This window comes from Ornithorhynchus anatinus, chromosome X1, assembly GCF_004115215.2.
Source record: "Ornithorhynchus anatinus isolate Pmale09 chromosome X1, mOrnAna1.pri.v4, whole genome shotgun sequence".
NCBI classification, from domain to species: domain Eukaryota; kingdom Metazoa; phylum Chordata; class Mammalia; order Monotremata; family Ornithorhynchidae; genus Ornithorhynchus; species Ornithorhynchus anatinus.
This window is the reverse complement of record NC_041749.1, coordinates 9,293,527-9,320,036: the sequence shown is the minus strand read 5'-3', so window position 1 is coordinate 9,320,036 and position 26,510 is coordinate 9,293,527. Positions and strand designations below refer to the sequence as shown.

The following is a 26,510-nucleotide window of genomic DNA, read 5'->3' as shown; positions in this document are numbered from 1 at the left end:
TTGCACACACCAAGCACTCAATAAATATGATTGAATGACAGAATGATTGAATGAGTGAATAAAAGAATTTGAGGGTATCCAACTGCCATTTTGAGAATCTTTTGTTATATGTCTTCACAGTTTCATGTTTCTTCAACTTTACAACTCCATCAGGGATTATTCTTTCACCAAACTACCCTGAAGAATATGGTAACAACATGAACTGTGTTTGGTTGATTATCTCTGAGCCCGGCAGCAGGATTCATCTCATTTTTAATGACTTTGATGTAGAGCCTCAGTTTGATTACCTCACGATCAAAGACGATGGTATTTCTGATTTACCAGCTCTTGGTACTTTTTCTGGCAATGAAGTTCCTCCCCAGTTGGCTAGCAGTAGCCACGTAGTCCGCTTGGAATTTCAGTCAGATCATTCGACCACTGGGAGAGGCTTCAATATTACTTATACAAGTAAGTACTAAATTCAGTATTTCTTTCCAGATATTTCCAAAGTTCTTCCTTTCTAGTGAGCAAGTGGTTTTAGAGGGCACAGTTACAGAAGTGAGGTTTTGCAATGAACAGAATCTTATTCAAAGAATGAATGGGCAACCAATAGCCCTGTATTGGCAGCAAGGAGATCCTGGCTCTCTCACTTGTTCGATGTGTAACCTTGGGCAAATCACCTAAATTCCCTGTTCCTAATTTCCTAATTTCTAAAATGGTGATTAAATATCTGCTCTATCACCCCTTAGACTATGAAACTGAAGTGGGACAGATCAGAGTCAGATCTGATTGGATCTATTCCAGTGCTTAGCACAGTGCTTGGGGAAAGCCTCTTGCAGGAGATGGTCTTTCAATAAAGCTCTGAAATGGGGAGAGTAATTGTCAGATACGAGGAGGGAGGGTGTTCCAGGCCAAAGCCAGAATGTGGGCGAGAGGTCCGTGGCCAGATGGATAACATTGAGGTACAGTGAAAATACATAATGAGCCCTTTTCGAATACTACTATCGTGGTGATAATGACTATGTTCACCTTAAATATACATACTTCGATAAATGCATTGTGCATTTTTGCTACTCAGGAACTGATTTATTTCTTGTTAATATAGTGTCTAAGTGTACATCTGTCTAATAAGTATGAGGAGTTTATCTCTTACCAGAGACCACACCTATCATGATAGAAATAATTTTTTGCAGCACACTGTATTCTAGGAAAGCCTGTCAGTTTCCACGTAGGCATTCTGGCAACCTTTTAGTAATACCAGAGTTCAGCGATGATGACTGGTATTTTGTTCAGTATTATCTTGGTGTACTTGGACGTTGTTATGAATATCATTAAAATGAACAGAAACACTCATATGTTTAAATAATTTTCTTGAGGAAACTCTATTTCAAGCAATAATTATTTGGAGTTCAAATAAATCAAAGGAAAACATAGAAATGTGTATGGAAAATAAGTTATCAATGACATGGAACTTTGATTCAGAAGATTATGGGTTCTAATTCCTGCTCCTCCACTTGTCTGCTGTGGGACCTTGGACAAGTCACTTTTCTTCTCTGTGCCTCAGTTATCTCATCTGTGAAATAGAGATTAAGACAGGGAGCCCTATGTGGGACAGGGACTGTGTCCCACCAGATTAATTTGTATCTACAGCACCTGGAACACAGTAAGCACTAAACAAATACCACAAAAAAAAAAAAGAAAGATTAACCATAAAACAACTGTAAATATCAGTGTAAAGGTTATAAATATGTGTCTTCTGTAGAGTGGTTTGAAACAGAAGATGAATAATCTCTCCTGGGCCAGCAGCTGGGAAACCTTCAGGAAAGCCACATGGTTTCTCCTCTAAAGTTGAGCAAAGGGCAATCTAGCATTTGATAAGATAAACCCAGTTTACAGTTGCGGTCTTGTTTTTGCAGAGATATCCTTGAAAGCCTTCTGGACTGTTTAAATCATCATTAGTCTTCTTGAGAACTGTAAAATCTAGAAGCCCTGATGGGTATTATCCTTGTTCCCTAGGAGAAAAGTTTTCTTTAGATGAGAATGTTTTCCAAAAGGGCCTCTAGAGCATCGTGAAAACAGCAAAGTGCTAATCTTGTGTTGAGGATACTTGTTAATCAAAAGGAGAGACCTTGTTGCTAGGCAACAGTCTTTAAGAGCAATGGACCCTCTGCTCCCACCAACTAAGTTATATTAGTAAATTAAACACTCAGCGAGGCACCGTAACTTTGACCAGCCTAGGACCACCTTTTTGCTGGTCAGTCTCTTGGATGTATCTGAGGGGATTTGCTTCAATTTTTAATTTGGTTGCCAAGCAGCCTCAAGATTTCCCTTACAGATGGAAAAGAGCTGAAATCCGAGAGTGCGAATCCATCCCCTCTTTTACTTTCCCCTCCAGCATTTGGTCAGAATGAATGCCACGACCCTGGGATCCCGGTAAATGGAAGGCGATTTGGCGATAGGTTTCTCTTGGGAAGTTCAGTTTCTTTCCATTGCAATGATGGTTTTGTCAAGACTCAAGGTTCAGAGTCAATAACTTGCATAATGCAGGATGGAAATGTGGTCTGGAGCTCAACTGTTCCACGTTGTGAAGGTAAGTCTTTGATCTCTTCGACAGAACTAAGCCCTTTTTGATTGCCTTTATTTTTATTAAAATGTGTATGAAATGAGCCCTTAACCTTTGCTCTTTAGTTAATGTATTTCTGGTTTTTGAAGAACATAGTTTTCAAACACTTGTGCCACAAGCAAAAACATCTGAGCGATCGGAGAAATTCTTACTCTTTCTGAAATTCTAACATCACCTTAGTTTGATTAAATGGCAGAAGCTTCCAGTGGAGTATCAGCTCGAAAGGCGGAGAATGAAGGCCCCCATACTGGTCATGTTTCTATCTCTCACCTTGGAAATAAATGTGTGAATTCAGTAGAATCTCCACGGTGGCCACAAATCCTTGGTGTGATGAGTATCTTCCTTGACTGTCTCTCAACATCAGGTTCATCACCAATCCTAAACTCCCAAGGATTGGCTAAACTTGGTTCTCCTGAAACATCACATGTATTCGATTATTTATTTTGATTATTCCACTCATAAACACTTACTCTCTGTCTGTTATCTCCCACTTGCTCATTGTGGCAGGGAATGTATCCCATTTAACATTATAATGCACTCTCCCAAGCTCTTAGTAATAATGATAAGAAGAAGAATGATGTCATTTGTTAAGCACTTAGTATGTGTGAAGCACTGTTCTAAGCACTGGACAGTGCTTGGCACCCAGTAAGGTAAATAAATGCTACTGAATGAATGAAGGAATGGTGTCTCAGCACCCTGTAAGCAGGGAATATGGGATTTACTAACTCTTGGTTTCCTAAATGCTTAGCAAAATGCATTACACCTAGGAGAAATTCAGTAATTCAGTAAATGTTATAACTATTACAACTACTATTGCTCCTGCCATGAATCAATCCTTAGAGTATAATTTTGATGACTATGACCGTTTCTCAACATGAGCGAATTTAACTACTCCACACATGGGTGTGGTATCTGTGATGTTCCCCTGGTGTCCCTCCCCTTCATATCGCCCCGACTCACTCCCTTTGCTCTGCCCCCCTCCCCACCCCACAGCATTTCTGTATATACATACATATTAATAATTATAATTCTATGTATTTTTCTTGATGACGTATATATAGCTATAATTCTATTAATTTATAATGATGCTACCGCTGCCTGTTTACTTGTTTTGATGTCTGTCTCCTCCCTTCTAGACTGTGAGCCTGTTGTGGGCAGGGATTGTCTCTATTTGTTGCTGAACTGCACTTCCCAAGAGTTTAGTACAGGGCTCTGCACACCGTTAGCACTCAATAAATATGATTGAATTGAACTGAATATTCGGAATAGATTCTCAATCTCAATTATGGGCAGTGTCGGACTATGCGATAGAAGAAAAAAAGATGTTTCCAACTCAAAATCAGTTATCCCCAAGTGATAGTCTTCTATAAAAATGTGTGACTTTTTTGAAGCGGGTGATTACCGCCGGTGCACACCAATCAATATCTTTCCTATTTCATGTGCGCTCACTTGGAAGAGCACAAATGAATAAACTGTACACGAAGAGAAATCTAAGACCAAAGCCTGAGATGAAAGCAGTTGTTTTTGTCTAATTAATCATGTTGAACACTGAATTTGTTTTGCCAGAAATATCATTCCTTCACAATATTTCACCATCCCCTGTTCTGATGACAGCTATGCATCAGTGCCTTAGTCTGATTTTATTTTTGTGAAAAATGATTAAAGGCTGTTTTGTTTTGCTCTCAAACGTTTACCCACCATCGTTTATGAGATATGAATAGCCTTCCCTGGTATATGGAAGAAAGTCAGATGTTAATAAATCAAGCTGTATCTGTTGAACGATAATTTCCGCCTGGTTTACCTAGAGAGGAAGCCATTAAATAACTTGTCTCCTTACTCCTCAATGAATAGTTTCATGGCTATTCCACAATCCGTAAAACTAAAACATAACAAGAAAATAACAGCTTATGCTTTAGTACCTTCGTTACTTGATGCATTTTTATTTGTTTATTGATTTAACCTTACTTTTTGCCATATATGTCATTCCTTAGCACCATGTGGTGGACATTTGACAGCTTCAAGTGGAGTAATATTGCCACCTGGATGGCCAGGATATTATAAAGACTCTTTAAACTGTGAATGGGTTATTGAAGCAAGACCAGGGCACTCTATCAAGATCACTTTTGATAGGTGAGAAACATTTCCTCCTGATATGAAAGTAAAATAAGTTTAAAAAGCTCTATTTGGTTATGTGGGCTATTTTTTTCCCTTTGGGGCCTTTAACCTTTATAGTCAAAAATGATAATAGATGTTTGTATGACCAGTTGCCTGTGGAAATTCTCCCCTTTGGGTGGAGTTCTTACCCTTTCAGTGGATGCCTCTTAGGTGAGTTGATCTGCAAGATGCATTAATAAAGTCATTCCAGAGTTCAAGGTTTTACTTCTGCTTACTTTACCCAGTTCTGAAAACGTACAAACAAAAAACAAACATTTAGAAAATGCTTCGCAGAAAAAGTCTGTTCTTTTTGCAAGTCTTGTCCCCAACTTCATGGGTGTCTTGCGGACGGGAGGGGTTAGTTTAGAATGGACTTCCATGTCAGTCTCAGCATATCCAGTAGCTCAAGGTCAAGGCCTGCAAGACACGCAAGACCTCTGCCAAAAAGATGGAGGCGTTAGGGTTCTCTTCCCATAAAGGCTATGCAGACAAGAGTAGGTATACGAAAGAACCTATTTTAGCCAACCGTGCGGTGTTAAAGCAGCATATGTGTAAAAGGTGCCTGCACTAGCAGCTTGGGAAGCAGTGTGTTCTGGTGCATAGAGCAAGGGCCTGGGAGTCAGAAGGACATGGGTTCTAATACCGGCTCCACCACTTGTGTGCTGAGTGAATTTGGGCAAGTCACTTCACTTCTCTGTGCCTCTGTTCCTTCATCCGTAAAATGGGGATGAAGATTGTGAGCCCTAAGATAGACAGGGACTGAGTCCAACCCCAGTTGGCTAGTATCTACCCCAGCTCTTAGAACAGTGCTTGACACACAGGAAATGCTTAACAAATGCCATCGTTATTGTTATTACTAGCAGTCTAACCTGGAAGGGAACTTTGAGTCCCAAAGACCTGCTCTTCCATACCCTAACTTGGCTGGAGTTTGGAAGAGCCAGAGCCTATGTGAGTTTCCCTTCCCCTGGAACAGGTGGACCTTCAGGGTTGATGGCGATGAAGCGGTAAAGTTAAGACGAGTAAGGATAAAATATTGCACTATGTTTCTTCTTCCTCTCTGATGATCATCTAGATCGGTATTGTTTAACAGATGAGGCTGTAATAATAATGATAAGAAGGATTGTGGTATTTGTTAAGCACTTACTATGTACCAGGCACTGTATTAAGCGATGGGTAGATGCAAATTAATCAGGTTAGACATAGTCCCTGTCCCACATAGGGCTCACTGTCTTCATTCCCATTTTACAGATGAGGTAACTGATGCACAGAATGGTGAAGTGACTTGCCCAAGATCACACAGCATATATGTGGTGGAGCCAAATTGTGATCAATGAACAAGTTTTGAACACTACATTTTTGATACAGATGTTTAATTTTAATTTTTCATTTAAAAATAAAGCGGGACAGGGATAGTGTCCAAGGTGATTATATTGTGTCTACCACAGTGTTTAGTACAATGTTTAAGACATAGTAAGTGCTTAACAAATAATATTATCATTGTTACATACTATCATTATCATAAGAAATATCATTTTCTAATTCTTCTGGGTAATTTAACAGCTTTAAACCAGAAACCATGAGTTGAGTAATTTAATTTCCCAGGATACATATATGGTGCTTACTGAATGGCAGATTATTCTCAGAACCAGGAAAAAATTGGTTGTTTCCATGTTTAATCCAAAAGTACTTCAGGAAATACATCTCCCTTTATTGTGATGAACAAATGTGTGATGAGTAGATCTACAGGGAATGACCTTGTGTTGCTAACTAACATAGGGATGCTAACATTTTGAAAACATTAGTTACCCTCTACATAGAAGGCATATGATGGCAGGGTAGTGTGGTAAGATATTCTTAGAGCATGGCTCATTGGAAAAAGTATTGGGTGCTATTATCCTTTGACCCAGTGGCCTAATTTTCAAGTTCTGGGCAGTCTTCCAACCGTCAGTGCTGGCACAAAAACAAAGCCTTTGGCATCTGAAATAATGGAGGACTTTGGGATTGACTCACATTGTCTTGATACTTAATCTTCATCCACTGACTTTCAGATTGAACTCATGATAGTAGCATAAGGACTGATATTTTAAAATGACCCATCTCCGTGTGTACTTGAGAATTCAACAGAAACAAAATTCCAAATTTGAATATCGGGGAGTGTTAAAGTCTTTGCTCTGGGAGGGACATTTCTAAAAAGTTGTTTGTTTGTTTTTTGCCCTTCCCAAGAGAGAATTTTGATATTTAGGACAAAGTGACATAACATAAGAGCTGAGGCTTTTCTGTCAGGGTGCTTTTTTTCTTTCTCCTTTAAGTCAGTGATGTCCCGATTATCAGTGATATTGAAAGGGAAAATAGTACAAGGAACAGAGATCTATAAATGTGAAGAATGGAAAACCTTTTTATACTGGAGTAAACTTGCCTTTTAGGTGGATGTTCCTTCTGGACAAGTTTCCACAAGGATGAGAAAGAGTTAGTGGCATATTACTCATTCATTCAATCAGTTATTCATTCTATAGTATTTATTGAGTGCTTACTATATGCAGAGCACTGTATCAAGTTCTTGAAATGTACTCCATTAGCACCCACCAATTGATTGACTTGGGTAGCTCATTTTGATGATTGTTTCTTTTCTTTTTTTTTTGTAAATGTGTTCTTACTAATTGACCTATTACATGGGATTTGTTTCTTGGGAATTTTAGAATTATCATCACTCATAAACCATAATGCTTTCTGGAAGAGAGAAAGAAGTCTGGCTCCCTGCTGTTTAGCAGATTAAAGTAATTTAGTCAAAATAGTATTCTTATCTTCAAGTTTGGCACCATTAGTTATGCCATAATTTTCAGGTACCTGTAATAATCCCCAAACTGATCTCATTTGTCCCAACTTATATTTTGTTTCTTAATTCTAATTACTGTGTGTTTTCCCCTATTCACAAAAGCATATACCCTTCCAAGGTATTCAGTGGATTCTCAGAGTCTGTATGAATTTCTCTATGGAAGAGTTATGTAGAGATTATATCTCAAATTACTTTTTCAGTGGGTAACAAAACAGAAGCTCTTGAAAGTTCTTGAAATTTGTTTTCACACAGATCTTTACTAATTCTCTTTATGGGTTTTGGTAGTGTTCTAGGGGCTGGGATCCCAAATGTGGAAATATATTCAGATTTTTCTATGTCCCTAGGTTATTGGAAAGAGTCACCACCAGAAGGCTATAATATTTGATGAACAGCCTAATATTCACATTTCCATTATAAAAAGCAGGAATGTAAGAGTCCAAATGTAAGATAAAAACTGAGATTTATTCCTTGCTCAGGAAATGAATTTGCACTCTGGAAACTGAAAAATAATAACCTCTTTAGGTGAACCTTTAGACTAATTACAACATGAATGCCCATACCCTTTGGGCTCAAAGAATTTAAGACTGTGAAGTAGTCCTTTCTGAACCACAAGTTTCTTAGCCAAATGTTTAAAAGTTTCTGTCCCTTAGAGACAAAAAATCAACCATCAGGGTGCAAATATTGGCAAATTGTAATTTGGATAAATAAAGAGAGGCCACGAGATGGACTGATTGAATGATTTTGTGACATATCAAACCTTCTTGATTTCAGGTCATAACTCTCAAACGGCAGGGACTGTCTCTGTCTGTTGCTGACTTGTTCATCCCAAGCGCTTAGTACAGTGCTCTGCACATAGTAAGCACTCAATAAATACTATTGAATGAATGAATGAACTCATACTTAAATGGGGAATTCAGCCACTCTCATCCCTTGAGTAAATTTACTGACCCTTGAAATATTCTTCCTGTTAAGAAGAGATTCCATGGATGTTGACCGAAGATTAATGGCATGCAAATAATAACTATGGTATTTGTTAAGCGCTTACTACGTGCCAAGCACCGTTCTAAGTGCTGGATGTTTACAGATAGTGCAGGTTTGGGATTAGAATTAGTGCAGTAGCCACATTAAATAAATAATTTTGAGAATAAATAGTAGGTTCCTTTGAAGGCTTGATGGAGGACCTTCTGGCAGTGCAAAACAGAAAAGCATTCCCCATGGTAAAATCTCCACATAGAGGATGGTAAGCATGGGGAGATTGGTGAGGTCAAAGTTTCGTGGTAGGAAAATGTCAAGAAGGGTTTGGGTAAGTCTGTCAATTGTATTTATCGAGTGCTTATGGTGTGCACAGCACTGTACTAAACACTGGTGGGAGTACAACCCAACAAAAAAAGGGATACATTCCCTGCCCAGGAAGGGCTTACAGTCTAGAGGGGGATGAATGAATAGGGGTCCTGGGAATGTCAGATTCTGCATCAGCAACCACAGTTCTTTCAATTATCCTCTTAGGTAACTATGGGAGACAGCATGTGAGGTGAGATTGATAATTTTTCTGATCAATCTAACCCAATGTAGGTGGTCAATTCATTACTTCATTTCTCCGGATTTAGAAGATGTTCAGGCTTCACTGTACTTGAGAAGGCTGCTTCAGTAGTGAGGTTTTCCTTAAGGAAATAAACGTTTTTATTTGTAAAGCAAAAGGATCTGAAGGCTTTATAAAGACAGATTTCTTGGAAGAGATGGTATCTCACTTATTCTAGGATGTGTTTATGTGCACTTTGCTTCTTCCTGACAGGAGTGACAAATCAGACTCAATTTGCCTGTTTTCAAACACGTTCTGAGGCCCAGTTGCATGTGCTGATGTTTTCATTTAACCCCATGTGTTTTCTGTGCTTCCCCTAACTTTAAACTTACCTTTCCAGATTTCAGACTGAAGTTAATTATGATACATTAGAAGTCCGAGATGGGCCGGCTAACTCATCACCCTTAATAGGGGAATATCATGGGACACAGGCACCGCAGTTCCTTATTAGCACTGGGAATTTCATGTATCTGCTCTTCACTACAGATAATAGTCGCTCCAGTGTTGGCTTCCTGATTCACTATGAAAGTAAGTACATTTCTTCTCTACCTAAGATTTCCCTATTTAAAATCATAATGGCTATGATCAGTGCCTCAGTTTCCTCATCTGTAAAAGAAGGATTCCATATATGTTTTCCCTTCCTTTGTTCTGAAGATTAATGGCATGAAAATGGTTATAGACAATGCACGTTTTGGATTTGAAGTATGGTGGTAGCCACATTATTCCATTTGAGAGCAAATTAATATTTATCAAACACTTACTGTGTGACGAGCAATTCCAAAAATTTGGGAGAGTATAGTAGAGTAGGAATGCATGGCACCACCCTCCATGAACTTACAATCTAGCAAGAGAGTCAGACATTAGCACGCTTTAGGGAAAAGGGGAAATAAAATATTTCTTTGTAGCTATTTGTGTATTTTTGTATTTTGTATATTTGTAATAAAATGAGATCAAAAGGAATCAATTCATCAGCAGTCATTTTTTTACAAGTACAAAACATTCAACAATCTACCCAGTAGTGTTGTCCCTCATTCTTATTTTATGAGTACTTCCAATTACCTGTCATTTTCCTTATTGTTCTACTATAATCAATCCTTACCATCATAATATTCACACACATGAAGCATTTGGCTTTTTTATGTAGCAGTAAACATAAAAATCTCAACTGAAGTATTATTGTTGCCTTTGAGAAACTGAAGTTTCTCTCAGAGCACCCAATTGATCATGTAATGAAGTGGGTTTCTTCGTGATTAGGGACAACAGAAATCTGTAGAGAGCCTAAGAAATATTCATAAGGATATAGGTACATAATCAGTAAGGGGTTAACCAAAAAAAAAAAAAAAAGGAAACATTTTGATGAAAACGTTTATTTCCTTTCATTTATTATTTATATTTTGTATTATAAATTCATTTGCATGTTTGAGAAATACAATGAAATTGAGTTTTACTTATCCAATTTAGAACCAAATGGTCAATCTAGTGGGCAAACACCTATTCTGAACCATTTCAGATTGAATACTGATAATATCCTTGTACACATAATTCCTTTGAAAAACAATGTAATAAAGTGTGGAAGTCAGGGATGTGCCGATCCATGGACCAATGTGAGATCAAAATGGTGGGCTGTACTTTTAATATAACAATGATAATAATTATGGCATTTGATAAGTCCTTACAATGTGTTAAATAGTGTTTTAAGTGTTGGGTACTGTGATAGGCACTTACCTCCTACTACACTGGAAGACTGTGAACTTGTAGTGGGCCGGAATTGTCACTGTTTATTGTTGTATTGTACTTTCCCAAGCAGTTAGTACAGTGCTCTGCACACAGTAAGCACTCAGTAAATATGATTGAATGAAGAAAATAATTCCACTCCTTCAACACCAACCTACTCTCTGTACGTCAGTCTTCTCTACCCCACTACCTACCCCTTAAACAGGTTTCCCTGGGATCTTCAAATCTGACAATCTACCACTCTCCCCAACTTCAACCTTGCCCCTAAAATTGCATGTCCTCTAAGAAGCCTTCCCAGAGTAAAGTCTTTATATCTTCTGTCCACCCTACCCTAAAACTATGCACTTGGCTGTGTATCCCTGTGAACTCTTAGTATTTCCCCTTTCCATAATCTATTTTAATGTCTTTCGCCCCCAAAAGCTTGCTATGGGTAATACACTACAATACTTTATGGTATTGTCTTTTCCCAAGCATTTAGTACAGGGCTCTTCACACAGTAAGTGCTCAATAAATATCACTGATTGATTAATAGGTTAGATTCAGGTTAATCAGGTTGGACACAGTCCCTGTCCCAGCTGGGACTCTTAATTTAAGAAGAAGGAAGAACAGGTATTGAATACCCATTTTAGAGATGAGGAAACTAAAGCACAGAGAGGTTAATGAGTGAAGCCAGGGTTAAAATCCAGGTCCTCTACCTTCCAGGCGCATACTCCTTCTAGTAGGACTGTGTAGGCTGGCCCTCACTGATACACAGAGTGTAGGTTCTAACCCCACCTCTGTCAACCGCCTGCTGTGTGACATAGGACAAATCACTTAACTTCCCTGTGCTTCACTTTCCTCAAATGTAAAATGGGGATTAAATACCCATTCTCCCTCTTACTTAGACTGTGAACCCCAAGTGGGATAAGGACTGTATCCAACTTAGTTAACTTGTATCTACCCCACACTTAGAACAATGTTTGACATATAACAAATACCGTTAAAATTATATGGCTATCCATTTATCAATCTATCTACTTTTATATAAATGATAGATAGAGATAGATAGATAGATAACACACTAGTCCTTGGTAGTCAAAGAAGTCACCAGTGATGGCAAAGTTCACCCATGAATGAATATGTGGCTAAAATGGCCAATGATGGGTCAACAGTCTTGCCACATTAAGCAATCCCTTAATCAATCAAACAATGGTATTTATGGAGCACTTACAGTATGCAGAGCACAATACTAAAAGCATGGAGAGTACAATACAATACACTTACACACAAAAAGGTTGTCCTTCGTGTTACTGTGCTTGATGTTTGTAGTGCCTGATACTGCTTTCTGTTTTGTCTCATATCTCTTCCCCTATACAACATTTTGCTCAAAGAGAGCCTCTCCCTTCTTAATGGCAGAAACTGATACTCTTTTCTGCCATTAAGTCAACTGCATCTCAGCCATCAACTCCCAATTTTCAGCAAGGATGCAGCATTTTCTGAAGCCTCCTTTTACTGGGTCCTTAAAACACTCCTTCCTTTAGGTGCCCACTCTCAGCTCTCAGTAGAGTAGCCAGTTTGGATGTTCTACTATCGTTTGTTCTCTTCACATCTTCCATTCAGTATAGCTACGTAAAGGCGAGCATCACTTCAGTGCTACAGATCAACTACAATCCAGTAGTTCATTGCTTCTGATTTTGTCTTGCTATTCAATATTTAGTAAGTCCAGTAAAAGCTGTAGTTGTATTTTCCATACCATGTCAATTGAGAAGCAGTGTGGCTCAGTGGAAAGAGCCTGGGCTTTGGAGTCAGAGGTCATGGGTTCGCATCCCGGTTCTGCCACTTGTCAGTGTGTGACTGTGGGCAAGTCACTTAACTTCTCTGGGCCTCAGTTCCCTCATCTGTAAAATGGGGATTAACTGTTACCCTCACATGGGACAACCTGATTACCCTGTATCAACCCCAGTGCTTAGAACAGTGCTCTGCACATAGTAAGTGCTTAACAAATACCACCATTATTAATTGAGGGTATCAACCTATCTGTAGTACGGGAAGGGGGATGTGTGTCTGTTTCTGGAAGTTGGCACTGAGGTAGGTAGATGACAGTTGAGCCCTATGTGGGACAGGGACTTTATTGTGGGACATGTGACAAGCCACTTAACTTCTCTGTGCCTCAGTTACCTCATCTGTCAAATGGGGATTAACACTGTGAGCCCCACGTGGGCCAACCTGATTACTTTGTAACTACCCCAGAGCTTAGGACAGTGCTTGGCACATAGTAAGCATTTAACAAATGCCCTAATTACTATTAAGCTCTTAGTACAGAGCTCTGCACACAGAAGAGTGTGAGCCTCACGTGGGACAACCTGTGACCCTGTATCTCCCCCAGCGCTTAGAACAGTGCTCTGCACATAGTAAGCGCTTAACAAATACCAACATTATGATAATTGTGATTGAATGAATGGCAGGGACTGTGTCCAACCCGATTATCTTGTATCTACCCCAGCACTTAGAACAGTGCCTGTCATATAATAAGTGATTAACAAATATAATAGCAATAATAATAATAATAGACACAATTCCTGTTCCACAAGGGGCTTCAGACTAAAAGAGGTCAAATAAGGTCAAAACTAGAAGAAAGGAAACAGGAAGAGCTTACTGTAAAAAGGTCTGGTCCTCTGTTCTGTATTGGTTTTGTCTTGCTTCTAACCTTCGAGCTCCAATCACTGCAGAGATAACCAGATTATGAAAATCAATTATCTGATGTCATTCTTGCTTCTGAATTTTTCCCTTTTACTTTAGTTGTAGGGTAAACAAATTTTATTGCCCTGGAGACAGAATTTTGTCCTCAAAACCTTGGCTTATTCCTGTGCTAACCTGGTAATAATAATAATAATGATAATAATAATAGTGGTATTTGTTAAGCGCTTACTATGTTCTGGGCACTGTTCTAAGTGCTGGGGTAGATACACGGTCATCAGTGTGTCCCACGTGGGGCTCATAGTCATAATTCCCATTTTACAGATGAGGTTAACTGAGGCCCACAGAAGTTAAGTGACTTGCCCAAAGTCATACAGCTGATAAGTGGAGGAGCCAGGATTAGAACTCATGACCTCTGACTCCCAAGACTGGGCTCTTTCCACTAAGCCATGCTGCTTCTGTAATATCTGGTACTAATATCTGCCTTTGGTAATCTACGTACATGACATAATTCTGCTTTGTGATTTTCGTGTCATCTGAGCAACTGGAGAGAACTTTTGTTCAGTGAAAACTGTGAGGTTCATATGGAGCTGAGTAAGCTTGTGAAAGATATGACTAAAGCCAATTGGCCAATTCATTTATTTCTTTTAAGTTTTTAACCTAGTTTTATCTAACGGATCCTCTTTGGCTACTGCAGGGAAGAGGGTAGGGATAGAAGGAAGGGAGAGAAGAGAATTGAGAGAGAGAGAGGGCAAGACTGTGAGCCCGTTATTGGGCAGCGATTGTCTCTATCTGTTGTCGAATTGTACATTCCAAGCACTTAGTACGGTGCTCTGCACATAGTAGGTGCTCAATAAATACCACTGAATGAATGAAGAAGGGGGAGAAAGCCTTATTTTTGAAAATTTCCATGGAACAGGTAGTTGGACTTGTATCTTTATGAGGCAGTACCTCCTCCACCCCAAGGTTATAGGTGGAGTTATGGACATCTGCCTCCAGTCAGTGAACTCTTTGTGGGCAAGGAAAGTGTATACCAACTCTGTTGTATTGACCTCTCACAAGCACTTAGTACAGTGTTCTGCACACAGTAAAACCTCAGTAAATACCACTGATTGACTGAATGCTTGGGACACATGGTTTGTACAGTGTTTCTATCACACACAGAAAAAAAAAAAATCATGGTAATCTTCTTTCTTGGAAACAGTTACTGTGTTTGTTTTGATTAACAATACTATCACGCAGTCATTTGGAGCAAATTCCTTCTGAACAGATAGTTCCAAATAAGGCTCATTTCTCCTCATTTTTTCTCAGTCATTAAGAACAATGATGAGAGAAGTCTGCCCATCTAAAAAAAGTATAATGGGGCTGAGTTCACCAAGATTATCCATTGGGAAGACCATCAAACTGTGAATTGAAGATATTTCTAGCTTCCAACTCACCTTGAGAAAAAGGATTTAACCTCTGTCATCTTCAATATTACATCAAATATGTAGACCAAACCTTCTTAAAGGAATAATGTATAATTTATTATACATCCAAATGTATCACAGACATTTCCAAAGTACTAAAGAAACTAGAAAAATACCAAAAAAAAAAAAAAAAAAAAAAAAAGATTTGGAGTTTGTAACATTTCATTCTCTTTCTATTTCCGTGAATGAATAGTTCTTAACAGATATATCCTTGGTGTCCTTTTCAGGTGTGACATTAGAGTCAGATTCTTGCTTGGATCCAGGAATTCCTGTGAATGGTCACCGCCATGGGAACAATTTTGGCATCAAGTCTAAAGTTACTTTCAGTTGTGATCCAGGATATACCCTAAGTGATGATGAACCACTTATGTGTGAAAGGAACCACCAGTGGAATCATGCATTACCCAGCTGTGATGGTGAGTGCATCATAAGTACAGATGACAGTACCAAAGAAATAACCTTTCCTCTTATTTTCAAGAGGAAAATGCCCTGATTATTTTCCTATCTTTTCTCCCCCATACTTTATAGGAATCCCTGATGTAATGTGAATATGGGTCTTAAAAATGACAGGATTAAATTTTAATAAGAAACATTAAAAACTTTTAGAAAATAATATCAAATGTCCAGAAAATGAAGAACTAATATTCTGAATCTCTGGGTGCATATGCTGAGTTTAAAAAAATAAACAAAAAAACAAAGAAAGGAAGTTGTATAACACTGACATTTGAGGGCATATGTAGTGTCTAGAAAATTGCAAAAATAAAGCACATCAACTAAAATGAAAACAAATGTTTGGGTTTTTTTTTCTGTATTTTTAGGTCAAATGCTAATAAATCTCATTAGAATACTACAAGTTTTAAAATAAATATGTTCTCAGTATTTCTAAATGTTTCTGAATGTGTTTCTTTTGCTTATTTTGTACTTGAAATAGATTCTTCTCATGTCAGTAGAGCAAATTAAAAACTGGCTTTTTGCTAGATAAGGACATGTCAAAGAACTTCTCTCCAGTATGTGTATATTAAATTGATATTTATTTTGAGCCAGCAATTTCAGTGTTGTTCTGCTTTTCAGTAGGAATGGTAAGACTCACACCTGCTCAAGAGAGCTCACAGTTATTTAAATCTCAACCTTTTCAAGATTAGCTATGAGGAGAGGAAACTTGAATTCATCGAATGGTAATTTGGAGGATACGATGAGATAAAAGACAGACAAAACTCTCAATACAGCGGACACCTGATAGTAATTAAGATAATTCTATATTCAAATTTTGAAAAAAAAATTGGAAAGCAAAGGGGGCAGCCTAATTTAAATATGCAATTTTAACATAGGAGCCAGAACAGTGATCCATCTATTCCAGTATTCTGCTTTGATAGAGAGTTGAGGAGCCAAGGGATAGTTACTCTTCTTGAGGAGAAACATAGAAGGGGGAAGGAGAGTGCCTAGAGAGGAAAATCAGACATTCGCCTTTCCTTTTGCTCTTCCTACATCTTCCGTCACTGCTTCCAGAGGGGTATCTTGAGCCCTCGTGAGTTTTTAGATGTTTTCCAGCCTCCTGTGACAGTTGTCTCATCCTCAAACTGAGTTATGGCAAGTTTCACTCATATTTTTGACGTTTAATGAGCCTGCAGTAGTGGGTGGAAATATTCTTTCTATTTCTATGTCTAAAATAGTGGGTTAGATACTGAAAATCAGATTAATCACATTATTTATTCTGTTAGTTGTTTAGAGTCTGTGTGAGAGAGATCAGGTATCTCATCTCCATTTTACAGATGAGAGAACTGACAAATAGAGAGGTTGAGTGTTTGGCCCAAGATTACACAGTGAGTCTGTAGAATATATTGCCTGACTCCTTGACCAGTGCTTTGCGATATCAAGAAAAGGCTTAATTGTCAGTTCTTCCTTGGCCATGATCACCGGACACTGAATGGAAAACTAATACTAGTATAACAGAATCATTTTTCCAGGCACATCATCATCATCTATTGTATTTATTGAGAGCATTTAGTGTGCAGAGCACTGTACTGAGTGTTAGGGAGAATACAGTGCAACATAGTTGGTAGACACATTCCCTGCACAAAACAAGCTCCTAATCTATAACAGTTTCACCAAAAGTCTCCCACTGATTGCCCCTTGTGAGTCTCATCAAACTAATGCTTATTGGGATTGCAAAATTCACTGGGATATACTGCTTTCTAGAAGCTTTGCGGTATAATGATTAAATTTAAGGTGAATCATATGACTAGTAAAAGGATCAATTTGCCCTGTCATCTCACCCCTGGCTACTTTAATGACTATTAAGTCCTTTTGGACTTTGCTAGACATTACACTTCTTCTTTTACACTCTCTTCATCCTAAAAGAGAAAATAGGTTTTAAATAGTGTATTAATCAATATATTCATGAGACTCTAGTACTCTAAGGAGCCGTGTTATTGGAAACACCTATGTTTACCCCAAAATCTTGTATCTAAAAATTGTTTCATTGGGAAATAAAAAAATTAGAAGGAACATGGTTTAATAAAAATTTAAATGGTTACATAAATTCTGTCACACTGGATGAAATTACAGAAGGATGTGGAAACCAAAAAAATAAAAATAAAAAGGTTTATAAAGTTTGGTTTCCTTGAAGTTTTTGCCTTGTACTTCATCTTTCTCTGGCACTTTACAGGGGTCATGAGTCCCTGAGAACTAATTTGCTCTGTTTAATATCAGTTTGTAATAAACAACGAATTATAAATTGCAAACACATGCAATTGATTTTCTTTGTAATGCTAAAGAAGGAATGATTTCCACAAAAGCCAGTCAATTGGAAACAGTTCTCATTATAGCCAATTCACTGAAACACAGTTCCAGTAACTGTGTCCCCATTCTTCTATTCATTTGGATCTAAATAATGTTATAAAAACATAAATCATTGATTATAACAGAATCAATAGTATTTTATTTCTTCTCTTCATTATTAGAAACTGATAGCTTCTACATTCTGTAGAGTAGCAGCAGTTCTTTGATCATTTTCTAAAGCACTTTGCGTTTACCTTAAGCAGGAAATAGGCTCATAAAATTGTGTTTCATCATTTATATAGGCAAATAAGATCTAATGAGGCTGTCAATCATTTCAGCCTAAAATATTATTTAAAATACTATTTACTACTACTCAGTATTCATTCTGAGAAGTTCTTTTAAATGATTGCTGTATTTGAGGCAAAACATTTCTTAAAACTCAGAAAAGAAATGTACGTGAATATTCTTGTAACAAGGAAGCTTGTTATGGGTAGGAAACACATTTGCTAATTCTGTATGCTCTACACATAATCACTCAATAAATATCATTGATATATATGCACATTTATATGCAGTATTTTTTTCCAATTATCTATCATTACTTTGGATTTTAAAAGACTAATAATTTGAATAATGAAAGAAATAAGGTTCTGAGAGGCATTGCCTCCTCATAATATTAGCAGGAGTAAAAAGAGTAAACTCCTTTCAGATCCTAGGAGAAATGCTAAATTCTTATTATCATTGATTAATATTGGTAAAAGCTCATTGCCTTCTAGTTACTCATGACAGTGTTCCCTCTTAATAGTATTTTCCTTTATTCTAAAAAATAAAATGCCCATCATTTTACAGGTCATTTTCTACATGATCACTCTCTGCTGAGGGACACTTTCTTAATGAAAGAGTTACCAAGGAAACAGGCCACCATGACCAGCATTATTTGTGTTGGCAAGCATGCCTTTTAATAAGGTTTTCGCATGGCTTTGTTGAAAGAGCATGGGCCTGGAAGTCAGAGGACTGAGTTCTAATGCCAGTTCCTATCGAGACACCTTGGGCAAGTCACTTAATTTCTCTGTGCCGGTTTCCTCATCTGTTCTCTTTCAGCCCAGTAAAGTGTCTGGCACATTTATTCATTCAGTAAAATTTACTGAGCCCTTACTGTGTGCAGAGCACTGTAATCGCTTGGGAAAGTACAGTGCAACAATAAACAGTGACATTTCTTGCCCATAACCAGTTTACAGTCTAGAGTAGTAAGGGCTTAACAAATATTACAACTATTCATTCATTCATTCATTCAATCATTCAATCAATTATTGAGGGCTTATTGTGTGCAGAGCACTGTACTACACACTTGGGAGAGTACAAGACTACAGTAAATAGACACATTTCCTGCCCACGGTGGGTTTTAAGCCATAAGTTTGTACATAAGTGCTGCGGGGGAGCGGGAAGAGAATAAAAGGAACAAGTCAGGGCGATTCAGAAGGGAGTAGGAGAAGAGGAAAGATGGGTTTAGTCAGGGAAGACCTCTTGGAGGAAATGTGCCTTCAATAAGGCTTTGAAGCGGGGCAGAGTCATTGTCTATGGGATTTGATTAAGGCGGGCAACCCAGGCCAGAGGCAGGATGTGGGCAAAGGGTCGGTGGTGAGATAGATGAGATTGAGGCACAGGGAGAAGGTGTTCACTAGAGGAAGGTTATAGTGGGAGAGTAACCAGGTGAGGTAGGAGGGGGCAAGGGGATTGAGTGTTTTGAAGCCAATAGTGTGGGAGTTTTTGTTTGAGGTGGAGGTGGATGGGCAACCACTGGAGATTTTCAGGAGTGGGGAGTCATGTCCTGAACATTTTTGTAGGAAAATGATCCGGGCAGCAAAGTGAAGTATGGACTGGAGTGGGGAGAGACAGCAGACTGGAAGGTCAACAAGGAGGCTGATGCGGCAATCCAGGCAGGGTAGCATGAGTGACTGTGTTAATGTTCTAACACTTTGTAAATGTTTATCTTTTACAAGAACAAGCCTAATTTTTATGCTTAAGGATTTGAAAATCTGTGAGAGCTTATTAAACTATGTGGTTACTATTCACTACTGAAAAACTCCAATAGACTGATATTTTTCTTCATTTTGTTAAAGCCTTGTGTGGCGGTTACATTCATGGCAAGAGTGGAACTGTTCTCTCTCCTGGTTTTCCTGATTTTTATCCAAACTCCCTGAATTGCACTTGGACCATTGAAGTGTCTCATGGGAAGGGTAAGAATAAATGTGAATTACAAATGCACAGAACAGATCATGCAGTGGAAAAAAATGCATTTTGTCAATATTTGTAAAAAAAGAGGCACATCATTTAATTTTGCCAAGTCAGTACACTTCTGTGGCTGGTAATGGCGTTTTTAAATGTTTGAATTATGGGAGTGGGTTAAAATTAGTTATTTTTTCCACATAAAATATGCAAGATGTTCAATGGGTGCAGTAGAAGCTAGGGTACAGGAGACTCCCCAGGTCTAATCTCAGCTCTGCTACTGGCCTGCAGTGCCACCTCGGTCATGTCATCTGCCTTCTTTGTGCCCCAATTTCCTCATCTCTAGAATGGGCATAGATGCACACCTATGGGACTGCATTTAATCTGATTTTTTTTTATCTACTCAAGTGCTTAGTACCTAGTGAGTGCTTATAAATACCATAATTGTTCATTTTTAGTAATGTCACAGTGGAGAACCAAAGTTCTAAAATAAGAAAAGACAAGAAGGTTTTCCCTTAGATTAGAGAAGCAGCATGGCTCAGAGGAAAGAGCCCAGGTTTGGGAGTCAGAGGTCGTTGGTTCTAATGCCGGCTCTGCCACATGTCAGCTGTATGACTTTGGGCAAGTCACTTAGCTTCCCTGTGTCTCAGTTACTTCATCTGTAAAATGAGGATGAAGACTGTGAGCCCCACGTGGGACAACCTGATGACCTTGTAACTACTCCAGCATTTAGAACAGTGCTTGAACATAGTCAGCTCTTAACACATATCCTCATTGTCATTATTATTATTAAACCCCATGTGGGACAGGGACTAACTACTCCAGGGCTTAGTATGTGGTTGACACATTGTAAGTACTTAGCAAACGTCAATCAATCATTGGTATTTACTTCTTGAGTTGTTACTGTATGTAGGGCCCTGGACTCAACAGTTGAGATTAGTATCTTTGTTATTTTTATTATTATTATCATTATTATTAGGCTATACTAGCCTAATATGGAGGAGTAGGTGGTGGAGCCAGTTGCCTCAGAAGAGCACGAGTTTGGGAGTCAGAAGACCTGGGTTCTAAGCCCCGCTCCACCACTTGTCTGTTGTGTGACCTTGGGCAACCCACTTAACTTCTCTGTGCCTCAGTTACCTGATCTGCAAAATGGGGATTAAGACTATGAGCTCCACATGGACAACCTGATTACTTTGTACCTACCCCAGCACTTAGAACAGTGCTTGCCACATAGTAAGCGCTGAACAAATACCAGCATTATCACTCGCCACCACACTGCCCTTAGAACATTTTAGTTTTGGGCTCCTCCTGGCATTTTTGAGAAAATCGTCTTTTTTCCCCAGTAAATTTGTATCTAACGTTATTAGCTCTTGAATGGTTGCATACAGGAGGTTTTCACTGTGAGATTTTGTCGTAGTGCTTGACCTCTGAGAGTCCCTGGAGTCAGTTGCATTGACAACTGCTTCCTGGGAGAATAACTGTCTGGGCTGTTTAGATTCCATGAACAAAAGTCCTGGCTGTGGCTTAAAAATCCAAGAAGATCCATAAAAGTCCTGGATTCTGAGATTGAATGAGTTTTTCTTGGAAATATCATCTCAGTAACATTAATTAAAGCATTTTATAAAGCAGTAAACCTGTGCAATGCAATGGAGTAGCTCCGGGGTGAATCAGATGGGCTTGTTCCATGCTGCACATGGGGCTCTTGATATGAGACAGGGGAAACAGTACAGTAGCCCAATTTTTTAAAATGAGGAAACTAAAGTGCATAGAGATTAAAAAATTTGACAGTTGGGCCTAGAAGCTGGATCTACTGACTCCCAGACCCACCAAGCCACACTGTCCTTGGGGTGAGCTCTTTCCACCAGACCAGACTGCCTCCATTTTTCCTTTTTGGTTTCTGGAAATACTTGGAGCATGTGAACTTTCTTCTTCAAATGGTATGGTGTGAAGGGATATTACAAACTAGGAGCTTCTGTTAATACGTGTGATACTCTCCCAAGCGCTTAATACAGGACTCTGCATACAGTAAACACTGAATGAATATGACTGATTGATGCAAATAAATCCAGTCATAGTTTAAGGAATGCCAGAGAACAAAGCAAGCTCTTGTCACAGAAAGTGAAAATACGAAAAGCAGAATAGGAATGATGCAACCGATCGAGGTTAGAGGGCCATGAAATTCCCAGAAAGACTCTGTAATCTCAATTATTAATAATACTTATCTTTAGACTTTATATTGTACACTATTTTTTTTTCATTTCTCCTTGCACTTCCAAGCTTTGTCACCCCCTCTTCTCTCAGGAGAGGAGATGTGCTATTATCTCTAGTACTTTCTCTGCTGCTTCTTATTTGAGACTAAAATGATAGACCTCTTATCGTTCCCTGCCATAGCAAGACCCCCATACCTCCTTGCAACCTGGCAAAGCCAAACTTTTCCTGATTCCCTTCCACCTGCTGGCTTCACATTTCCAATAGACAGTTGGGGATAGCTAGAATTTGGGGTCAAGGAAGAAAACACACCAGGAGTTTTCTAGTTCCAAACCTTACCCTATCTCCCTGTTCTTTCTGATGCTCACAGGGGGCCCAGGAGCCGGAAGACAAGCGGTTAAGTAGCGGGGTTGGATATTAGGTGGGGGATGCTTGCTTGGTTAGTTGTTTGCATCCATGGACACAAAAGCAACCTTTAATGGGTCAGACAACAACTTTCCAGTGGGATCTGTGAGAGCAGTTCCATATTGTAACTGGTCACACTTGTCAACGCAGCCCAAGTAACTTCATCGCTGCAGGCAAAAATGTCTCCATCTGGGATTCTTCAGTCTTGTTTTGCTAATTCGGCACACAGTGAGCATGCTGTGTCTCCAGTGCTACTTGTTGCTAAACTTTAGCACTTTCAGAAAATTTAGGGTAATGGCTGACTCATAATTGATTATCTCCCCACCCTATTTCCCCCTGAAGGTGACACTTCGGAACTTATGTTTTTTTTATGGTATTTGCTCATTTATTCAATCATATTTATTGAGCACCCACTGTTTGTGCTTGGAAAGTACAATTCGGCAACAGAGACAATCCCTATCCAACAACAGGCTCACAGCCTAGAAGGGGGAGACAGACAAGAAAACAAAGGAAGTAGACAGGCTTCACTACCATCAAAATAGATAAATAGAACTATAGATGAATGCCCTTACTAATAATGTTGGTATTTGTTAAGCGCTTACTATGTGCAGAGCACTGTTCTAAGTGCTAGGGTAGATACAGGGTAATCAGGTTGTCCCACGTGAGGCTCACAGTCTTAATCCACATTTTATAGATTAACTGTATTAACTGAGGCACAGAGAAGTTAAGTGACTTGCCCAAGGTCACACAGCTGACAAGTGGCAGAGCCAGGATTTGAACCCACGATCTCTGACCCCCAAGCCTGTGCTCTTTCCACTGAGCCACGCTACTATGTGCCGGGCACTGTGCTAAGTATGGAGTAGATACAAGTTATTCAGGTTAGATGCATTCCCTGTCAATCATGGGGCTCCCACTCTTAATCCCCATTTTAAAGGTGAGGTAACTGAGGCACAGAGAAGGTAAGTGACTTGCCCAAAGACAAATGATAGAGCTGAGTTTAGAATCCAAGGCCCATGGTCTATCTATTAGGTCACATGGCTTCTCACTCCCAGGTAATCTAAGCACTTGATACTCAGCCCCATCCCCTTTATGCCTATTTATATATTTTTATGATCTATTGCCTCTTACCTGTACATGTATTTTATTATCTATGTTTTTCATACTTAAGAAGAGGAACCTGGTACTATGTTCAGCTCTCACAAGTGTTTAGTAGAGTGCTCTGCACAAGGCAAGAACTCAGTGAATAATATTGATGCTTAATCTGTAAATTCAGGATTTTAAATGTCATTTGCCAGCACATTATGAGCAAGCATAGGAAAGTCACTACTGCCTTGTTTCCTCTGATAGTTTTGGCCAATCTTTCCCCCCCCCCCTCTCACTTTAAAGGTGTGCAGCTGATCTTTCATACCTTCCACCTGGAGAGTTCCCATGATTATCTGCTGATTACAGAAGATGGTAGTTTCACAGAGCCAGTTGCTAGGCTCACTGGCTCTGTTTTACCTCCTACAATTAAAGCGGGTTTATTCGGAAACTTTACGGCCCAGCTTCGATTTATTTCAGATTTTTCTATTTCCTATGAAGGTTTTAATATCACCTTTTCAGGTAAGTTCATCCGTTTTAATCTGTTTCTAGAAAAAGCTTTTTTATCTGTCATGGGAGAGGCATGGGAGAAAGTAGGGTGATAAAATGGCATATTAATTCGATCTGGACTGACCCAGGAAATCTCTTCAGGTCAGAATGAGCCAGATGTTATTCAGAGGGTTAGTGCAAGCTGTAGTCAATGGGACAAAGTCCTTTACAAGTAGCCATTAGCTGAATCCTGGCTGTACTTAAATTCAGGGATTTAATGGGGATAGAGAACTTGGAAATCTGCCAGGACTCAAGTTTTTATTAAAAGAAGAACCTGGACATTTTGAGAGTGTTAAAGTAACAACTGTGATGGATAACAAAATTGGGAATAAGATAAAGACAGCATGAGGGAGAGAAGAAAAATCTGCCAGTATCTTTTTTTTTATTTGTTGTAATGGGCCCTTGAAATTGTTTGCTCCTCAGGAAGCAACCGAAGGGGCTAAGACTGGGTTAACCTTAGCTGAACCTTTTATGTATTGAACTTTAAAAGCTCACCTGGAAATTGATGGTAGGAGAATGGTCTGATCTGTGATTAGTATTCTTGTGTGCTCTGTTACTTCCTCCTAAACTTTGGAATAAGGGATATGCACTCAAACTTGTCTAAATTAGAGCCACTGCTAGAAAATTTCTAAAAACAGGCTGGTTGACACCGTATTTAAGATTCTTTTCCAACTGCTCGAAATCAAGCATAGGATAGGATAGTATTGTACTTTCCAAAGTGCTTAGTACAGTGCTCTGCACACAGTAAGTGCTCAATAAATATGATTGAATTAATGAATGAATATGAATGAATAAATAGTGGGCATAGCCTAAAGTGTAATCTCCATAGTTTCATTAGGGTGGCTACATGTGACTAACCCACCCAAGGTCACACCTGGAGAGTTTCCAGTACTTTACCAGTCTCTGCTATGGGAAGGAGAATCAAGCAGAGGCCCACCCATTCCATTCCTACTTGGTCAGTGGCTAGTGAGTGGAAGGCAATCTGCTACAAGTGAAAGCTCACCTGTGCTGGGTAACAGTGCCATGGGAGAGAGTCTAGGGTGGACACTTGAGTTTACCATGCAGACAGAAGCAATGGTAAACCACTTACGGATTTTTACTAAGAAAACCTTATGGATCCACTACCAGAACAATTTCAGATGGAGAGCGGGGCGTTCTGGGAGCGATGTGTCTGTGGTGTCGCTATGGGTCGGAAATGACTAGATGGCATAAGATGAGACAAATTACTAATGGCTCCTTCTAGGGGGAGGTTGTGATTCCTTTGGTAACTTTTGGAATAGATAGGATGCTTTTATCCATTGTTAAGTCCCACTTTTCCTCATCTCCCATGCCCTTGTGCGTCATCCTGACTTGCGCCTTTTTCTCCCCTCCTCCCAGCCCACAGCACTTATGTATATGTCTGTAATTTTATTTTTATTGATGTCTGTCTTGACCCTTTCTAGACTATAAGCTCATGTAATTGTTTATTGTTATAATAATGATGTTTTTTGTTAAGCACTTACTGTGTGCCAGGCACTGTTCTAAGCCCTGGACCTTTCCAGGTGCTTAGTTCAGTGCTCTGCAAACAGTAAGCACTCATGAAATACCAATGTATGAATATTGTACCCATGAGAGGTAGGGTGGCCAATAAATAATAAAACGAATAAAGTGTGAAGGTGGGAATCAGGAAAACTGGGTTGCAATTTGAGCACTGACATTGATCTGTCATGGACACTTAGGTAAGCTAACCTTAATCACTCTGGGCCTCAATTCCTTCATTAGAAATTATCTGTGTCCCTTGTGGGCTGTTACCTTATCCACTCTATCTTGTTTCTACTCTATGGCTTAGAACACAGTAAGAAATTTATAAAAACCATTATTCTTAGTCCTTGAATACAGAGTTTAAGAGCTGTCTTATCTACCCATGTCCAATCAATTAACCTTATATCTACCCCAGCATTTAAAATAATGTTGATAATGATGGCATTGGTTAAGTGCTCACTATGTGCAAAGCACTGTTCTAAGTGCTGGCTTAGAACAATTCTACTACTACTTAAAACAAAGCTTGGCACATATTAAGTGCTCAACAAATGCCACATGAAGTCATCTTTTCTGTGAAGATAAACTTTTGGAAGGTGGTGGAATTCTTAGGAGTTTTATTTTATGAATGATGACATTAGACTTTTGAATAGACATTGGCCTTGGTCTGGATAGATGATGAGATGTCTGCTTTGCACA

General features: G+C 39.0%; 1 protein-coding gene across 1 annotated transcript in view; it reads left to right on the top strand.

Annotated features, from left to right (window-relative positions):
* The window catches only part of CSMD1 (CUB and Sushi multiple domains 1), a 1,410,881-nt gene that overhangs the window by 1,099,395 nt on the left and 284,976 nt on the right, over nt 1-26,510 (top strand). The window contains exons 15-21 of the mRNA XM_029051790.2: nt 121-447; nt 2,375-2,569; nt 4,594-4,732; nt 9,509-9,696; nt 15,275-15,463; nt 19,946-20,062; nt 24,051-24,266. Coding sequence (XP_028907623.1) covers nt 121-447; nt 2,375-2,569; nt 4,594-4,732; nt 9,509-9,696; nt 15,275-15,463; nt 19,946-20,062; nt 24,051-24,266 — 1,371 coding nt within the window. The remainder of the gene's footprint in view (nt 1-120; nt 448-2,374; nt 2,570-4,593; nt 4,733-9,508; nt 9,697-15,274; nt 15,464-19,945; nt 20,063-24,050; nt 24,267-26,510) is intronic.